General features: G+C 36.2%; 1 protein-coding gene across 2 annotated transcripts; it reads right to left on the reverse strand.

Annotated features, from left to right (window-relative positions):
• Window positions 1-367: 367 nt before the first annotated feature.
• Window positions 368-6,305, reverse strand: LOC143722118 (cytochrome P450 3A40-like). Of its 2 annotated transcripts, none has more exons than XM_077213316.1 (13): window positions 6,141-6,305; window positions 5,793-5,886; window positions 5,633-5,685; window positions 4,560-4,659; window positions 4,313-4,432; window positions 3,863-3,948; window positions 3,499-3,647; window positions 3,265-3,389; window positions 3,084-3,171; window positions 2,839-2,999; window positions 2,343-2,569; window positions 1,254-1,416; window positions 368-1,130 (listed from the first exon to the last, which is right to left on the reverse strand). In XM_077213316.1, the coding sequence occupies exons 1-13, from the start codon at window positions 6,206-6,208 to the stop codon at window positions 1,044-1,046; spliced, it is 1,521 nt and encodes a 506-aa protein (XP_077069431.1). In that variant the 5' UTR covers window positions 6,209-6,305; the 3' UTR covers window positions 368-1,043. The 2 variants fall into 2 exon arrangements, with proteins under 2 accessions (XP_077069431.1, XP_077069432.1); XM_077213317.1 differs by having other exon boundaries at window positions 3,265-3,331; window positions 3,489-3,647.
• Between the last annotated feature and the right edge of the window lie 1,314 nt (window positions 6,306-7,619).

A 7,619-nucleotide genomic window follows, 5' to 3' on the forward strand; every position in this document is an offset into this window, starting at 1 on the left:
AGTATTCGCCTACAAATTGATACCTCTCACTAATTATGGTATGATGTTGTCAGAGTTTGGATATGAGAGTTTCGTACCTAGGCTATTAAACAAATTAAATCTTGATTATTGACAAGAAAACTCTCTCAATTGTGCGCCACTCTGTAGACTTCATCACTACTAGTGAGTTGTAACTATATACAGATTACAGAGGGCACTCCAGGTGTGTGTATGCTCAGCTTCCAATCACATTTAATAATAGGCTATTGATACGGTCGTTGCATAACACCCATCAGTGACAGAAAAATTTACAGTGTTGACAGAATGACCATATTTTCCACATCACACATATAGCCAGTTTTTATGGTGTTGCTACTAATAGGACCTATTTAAAATGAGGGAATCAAGTCACCTTTATTTATATACCGGTTTATACAATATATCTAATATATATATAAAGTCCAGAACACTTGTTTACAATTTGTGTGGTTATCATATATGATCATAAGCATAATTACCCAATATAATATATGAGATCAGAGCTAGTTGTCACACAGGAGAATTATCATGTCAAAAATCTATTTAAATGCTTTTTCTCTTGCTGTGGCTTTGTATGCTGGTTTCTAACATCCAGTTTAAACCTTCTTAGATTACAGTTTAGTTTTTGTAAATTCTGTCCTCAAAACTAAAATCCCTACATAATCAGATTTTTGCTTTAGTGATTGCATAACAAATGAACACTTGTCTTTTTCAGCTACAATAATCACATTACATTGTATTCAATGCTTATAATTTGTTATATAATTAAATGTGTACACTAATTCATTTTTAATCATGTATTTTTTTCCATTCCAAACTGTATAAAACAGGAAGAATCAGGAAGAGCTCATGGCCCAGCAAATCATGAGCACCATAAATCCAAAAGGTGGTAAAAGGTGAATATTTAACATTGACAGCAAATGAATGGCATTTAAAATGAAACAATTCTGAATGCAGTTTTTCTAATCTACATAATTTTGTATAAAATGTTATATAGAATTATATCGAAATGTTCTGCATTTTAATTATGATTTCTCCTTGTGAGATCTTGGTATAAACTTCAGTGTGATTGGAACCTTCGGCTGAAACATAACATTCAGCTCTAGAGGGATCTGAAAATAAACAAGAGAAAATAAAGAATAGTGCATTTGTAAATTTGTGTTAAATTTAGAGGCAAAGCACAGTCTGCCACACATTCCTGAATGTCTCTATATGATGACAGCCAATGTACCAACCTGTGTCTCTTTACTTGTTTCCACAGTGAAGTTCTGAAGAAGCTTCACAACAAGAAGTTTCATGATCATTAGGGCAAATCTCATTCCAATGCAATTTCGAGGCCCGAGTCCAAAAGGCATGAAAGCGTACTGGTTTACCTCTGATTTACTCTCTGGGCTGAACCTGCAGAGAAATATTTGAGAGACAAAATGTGAGTAAAACTAAAGTGAGAAAATTTGTGGTTGTGAAGGAAAAGTTCAGAAAGCATCAGTAGCTCAGTTTCCATCCACCTACTTTTATATGCATTTATTTAATATAACATTTTGGATAATGCTAACGTGCATAAATTCTAAAAATGTGCATTAAAGAAAACCGTATGTGTTTAATTGAAGCGGATACATTTTTTTTATTCAATAAGACATGAATGTAAACTACGATGGAAACAAATTTATTGAATAAATCCCTCAATTTGGCAAAAAAAAAAAAAAACACTCACGTGACTGCCTCAGCAGTGGATAGGATTGGACAACTGGACTAACCAGCGGAGAAATTTCACTGCACAGCACCTCAAACACCATCATCCGAACATGACAATGTTTATTGTATTTCTTCTGCACGCTCTGAGATGCAAGTGAATTATGATGTAGGAAAAAGAGCCACAGTGGCTTCCCCGATTGCAGAAACTTACATTTTTATTACATACAGATATTTTGCAGCAAATTCCCAAGAAGTAACAATTTAAAAAAAAAAAATTTATTTAGTCATTTAGCAGACGCTTATATCCAAAGCGACTTACATCTGAGGACTAAAGCAAGCGAGTCATCGTGAAGAGGGAAGAACGACGCAAGAAGTGCTCAAAATACAAAGTTCAGGCATTGCTCAGAGTAGCAAAAGCCAGATAAGGGAAGATTTAAAAGGGAAGGAAAGATTTAAAGGAGAATATTATATATATTTTTTTATTGTTCAAGAGAACAATTTTGTTCTCTTGAACACATGGGATGGAAACACTGCTTTATTCGCAAATGTTTTATGCAATATTCCAATTTAGAGTGCAAGTTCGCCGCTTTGGATGGAAACATAGCTACTGTCTGATAGATGAATCACATCACCTCTCCGGCCTGAACTCATCAGGAGAATCCCAGAGCTGCGGGTCACGACATAAAACATACGTAGGAATTCCAACCAGAGTGTCTTTTGGTATCGTCACCCCATTGATCTCCACAGTCTTCTTACAGACCCTTTCTAAGCGTGGGGCAGTGGGAAGGAGACGCATTGATTCGTTGATGGCCATTTCCAAGTAATCCATTTTCATCAATGCATCGTATGTGATGGGAGACTGAAAAAAACAAAACAAGATATGTCGAAGTAAAACAACTGAACTACAAATTCTAAAACTGTCTTAAAATTGTTTCTCTACACCAGGGGTTCTCAACTTTGGCCCCCGAGATCCACTTTCCTGTAGAGTTTACCTCCAACATTGATTAATTAGTTCAGTTTGATTAGTGTTGGAGCAAAACTCTGCAGGAAACTGGACCTTGATGGCCAGAGTTCAAAAACCCTGTTTTACACAAAACCTGTGAACAGAGCAGAAGCCGGTGCGCTCACATCAGGAGGGAAGTTTGTGTCGATCTCCCCAACCAGCTTTTCCAGGCAGTCTGGATTAGTCGTAAGATTATAGAGGAGGAAAGTGAGAGTGGTGCTTGTAGTCTCATAACCTCCAAGGATGAAAACAAGGGACTGGGAGAGAATCTCGTGGTCTGTTAGTCCTGTCGAATCCACAAAACAGCATATGATATTGAAAACAAGTGCATGTGCATTTGAATGTGTAAAATCTGTACTGTCTCTCAAACCTTTTACTGGTTGGTCACTTGTGGTGTCCTTAGCTTGATCATCAGATATTTGACTCTGGATCATGAGCTTGAGAAAATCTACCCGACCCTGATTAAAAACACAAAGTCAAATCTACTGCGGCATCAACAACTCTTCAAAATCTGAGGCTGTAGTTGAAAAGTGAAATGGTGACAAACATACATCTGATTTCTTGCTGTGCTCGTCCTTAATCTTTCGCAGGGCATTGTAGAAAAAATCCATAGACGAACTTGAAAAAAGCCGTATACCCATTTTCCCCAAAAGATTAGCAATGGAGGGAAATAATGATGAAATAAAAAAAGTTTCTTAAAACTGTAATTATTTTATCATGTAAAAAGATGAAAAACTTATTTAGAATGCAAAACAACAAAAGCAATTTATCATACGTTGACATACTTTGAAGCAGAATAAGAGGACTTAACAGACTGAACTGGAAAAACTTCTTGATGTTAGTAACGAAAGGATCATCTGCGTTGTTTATGGAGTCGATGTCAACGCTAAAGGAGGAGCTGGCGACGACATCCAAACTGTATGGAGCGACAACTCTGGAATAAAAATAGAGTCGTTTTTTTAATTAAAGAGATAATTTACACATCATTGCAGGTGGTTTTCATTGATACACAAAACAACTAGAAAGAAATATTCTAATGATAATCATTTAGTGAAAGTTCTGCTGTGAATACTTTAGTTAAGCTCATGATTGACAGTGAATGCTCTTTGTGTTTCAAAGTTATGGACTTTAAAGACAGATGTAACATACTCTTTTATTTTCACTGGCTGCTCGTGGTCTCGCTTTTGCATATTTTTAATAAAACGATCTGCATGCGTCACAGCAATGGGAAATATCTGAAACAGATTCAAAAATAAGTGTTAGTTACGGAAGTCTCATGTGAGCAACAAGTACAGTATAACATAGAAATATTTTATAATAGTATATAATAAAAGGTATTGGCAATACAAACATTTTCATTTCAATAAAGAACGATAACTCAACTGTAACTCAATAAAGAGTACAGAGAGACAAGAACTTTGTTCCAAATCTGTGAAACAATACTGGACCCCATTTTTATGAACAAAAAAACCACACAAATATTTCTTCACGGCATCTTATTTTGTAAAAGAGAGAAAGTCAGTCAGGTTTAGAACAACACGAAGGTGAGTAAATTATTCATGTTTGAGTGAACTATCCCTTTAAGGACCTGTTCTATACCTCCTTCAGTCGTCCACTTGTGAAATATGGAGAGAGTGAACCACGGATTCTCTTCCATTGCTCATCTTTAGTTATAGTTATTCCATCAGCAAAGGGGCCGGCCAGGTCTGCATTTGTCTCCTTTACAAATTCACCCCCAAAAAAAGAAAGGGAAAAAAAAGAAAAAAGATTTTTACTGGGATGTAAAAGGAATCCTCAGTTTCCTACCATTATGGAACTTTCTGGATAACTGTAAAGGTGAGCCTACCCTTCTGTTAGTGAAGGTGGAATAACATTCTTTCACCATAACTGTTTTGATAATTTCCAGGTCAGTGACCATCAGTATTGGGAGTCTTCCATCATAAATCCTGAGCAATTGAGGGAATATAGATTAGTTTGCTTTCACAGTGATCCAGGCAAATACCTACACTACCATTCAAAAGTTAGGGGTCAGTATGAAAACAATAAACTTTTATTCAGCAAGGATGCATTACAATGATCAAAAGTGTCAGTAAAGACATTTATAATCTTACATATTTATAATAAAAGATTTCCATTTCGAATAAATACTGTTCTCTGGAACTTTCCAATTATCATTGGAAATACTTATAATAATATCCTTGATAATAATGAGAAATGTTACTTGAGCAGCAAATGATCATGTGACACTGAAGACTGGAGTAATGGTGCTGAAAATTCAGCTTTGACATCAAATTAATTAATTACATGAAATACACTCAAATAGAAAGCAGTAATTTAAAACTGTAACAATATTTCACAAGATTACTGTTTATACTGTAGTTTTGATTAAATAAATGCAGCCTTAAGGTGCTCAAAGCGATGTTACGCGTTTTTTAGGCCAAAACATTTTTTGTCACATACAACAAACATCTCCTCACTATCTACTAGCTGCCTGTCCCCTGAACACACTGTAAAAAACACGGTCTCTGCAGACACCCCAGGCTCTAAAAACGGCAACAAAAACAAACTGGGCTAACCCGCACCACGAAACATAACAAACTGTTCCAGCCAATAACCGATAAGAAGGATTTGAGGGTGCGGTTTGGGGGGTTAGTGCGCGGATGAGGAGGAGGGAGGGTCTAGCTAGCCTCCGTTTTGTTTGACAATACTTTAAATGTCAACAAGAAGTGATGTCACCCGACATCGCTTAGAGCACCTTTAAGTGAGCATGAGAGACTATCATCTAGCACATCATTTAGCCATCAGAGCTGCCCTGAACTTAAGTGTTAAATAAAATTAGATTACATATGAACAACAGATATTACAGTACAACTTTTTATCAGATTCTTTTAACACAGTAAATGTATAACTGAGACTCACCCCCAAACTTTTCCATACTTCTTAGCACACTCCATATCAAAATTGTAAAAACCCTAAAATACATTTTATATAGACATTTAATGAAAGAGAGTCTTATTGCTCCAGCATAATTTAAATACATATTCCTATAGTATTCAAAAAATGACAGTGAATTACTAACTTTAGTGTATGAGAGAAATGTGCCAACGAAAGGCCAAGGTCTTGGTCCTGGAATTCCCAGTTTGTTGAAAAATCCATGTGGCCAAACACCATAACTACAGTGTGATAAATTACAGAGATATCAAACTACAAACAACCACATGAGACCCATTACATGATGTAGATGTAGCCTAAATATAGATCTTAAACATATGAACTCTGCAGTGTGATAAAGTAAACAAATATAAGACAGCACACAACACCTAATTAAAAATGAGACACATTAAATACAGATAGATACTTTAACTAGTAAAAGCTATAGGCTAACACTGATGGTTGCTTTGACCTGCTTTTGTTGTTCAGTACTCACAAAAACAGGAGAGTTATGACCAAAACCACCAGGGTCCAGGTCACAGACAGAGACGGGAGGTCAATCATTGTAAGCAGTCTCTTCCGCTTCTGCTGAAGTCCTAATGCACAGTTGCACACAGATGCTGTTGGTTTTATTCACGTCAGACGGCGCATGATCAGGAAGTGGGCATGGTTTATAGGTGCGCAGGGCGACCAAATAAGAAATAAATAAAAAATAAAGGGTATGACACGTTTGACCCTTATTTTTACTTTGGAAAATTTTAAATATAGGCCCCGCGCCAGGTTGTGCTGATATGATCAGTTAATAGACGCAATACACTGATGCGCCAATAGACGACAAATCCTTGGTTATCCATAAAAGAGTAGGCGAGTATTCAGTGGTGGACGAAGTACACATACCATGTACTTGAGAGTTAAAGTAAAGATACTCGAGGTAAAATATTACTCAAGTAAAAGTAGAAGTGCTGCCTTTAAACATTCACTTGAGTAAAGTACAAAAGTATTTGTCTTCAAATGTACTTAAGTATCCAAGTAGGCTACTATGATTTTTTTTATAATACCCCATTTAGCCTAGTGTGATTTGATCTAGAAAATGGCTTGCTGCCGTTTTAAGCATGGTTTTTAATCTTACTTATAAACTTCCATCTCCCTTTCCCATCAATACAAATCAGCTGAGCTGAAACGTAATAGACAGGTAATAGTCAACAGAAACACAATGAATAAAAAAACTCCAACCCTACGTTTTTGCTTACTCAAATATGAAATCTAAAATATTTTTTTCCCCCCGTTATTGCACATTTAATATGGAATGAAACCGATATATTCTCATTTTATCAATTACAACTATCACACTCCCCAATGTTATATTTAACCCCTGTTTAGAAGTCTTTCCCTCATATTACACAACAAAGGATAAACATGCATTAATAGAACGGGTTTAACCATTAATAGGCTGTTCGTGGTTTGTTATGCGGTATTAACTTTATCCAATGACCTTTATTTTACCTGACAACGTCCCCTAAAACTACTAATTTAGAGAGCAATAATCAACTAGCATGCTTTAATACATAAGTTAATTTGATTCAGATGTACTGATAATATATACAATCTTATTCTTTAAACGTCTTACCTTTTAAAAGTGCATCACAAACGGTCTGTTCTGCTGTAGCTCTAACGCGCTGCTGCTACTTCCGGGAACTATTGAGAGGCTCCGCGAGCCGCCATTACAGTAAAAAAAAACGTTCCATTGAAGTCAATGGAGTTGTCGCAACTCTCACTCTATATGGCTCTGTTTCGCAGGCCTCTCAAGTTTTGAAGACAGGCAAGAGTGACATCCCCTCATTTTTTTCATTGGTTGTTGCGTTAAATCTTACCCAGATACAATAGTACTATTTTCTGATTGGCTATTGTGTAGCCCCTTTCTTTTTTTGATTGGCTGATCAGTGGCAGGCTCGACTAAGAACTCCAGGGGAGACTG

The sequence above is a fragment of the Siphateles boraxobius genome, unplaced genomic scaffold (assembly GCF_051911475.1).
Source record: "Siphateles boraxobius isolate OS27281-9 unplaced genomic scaffold, OSU_SipBor_1 66, whole genome shotgun sequence".
Taxonomy (NCBI): domain Eukaryota; kingdom Metazoa; phylum Chordata; class Actinopteri; order Cypriniformes; family Leuciscidae; genus Siphateles; species Siphateles boraxobius.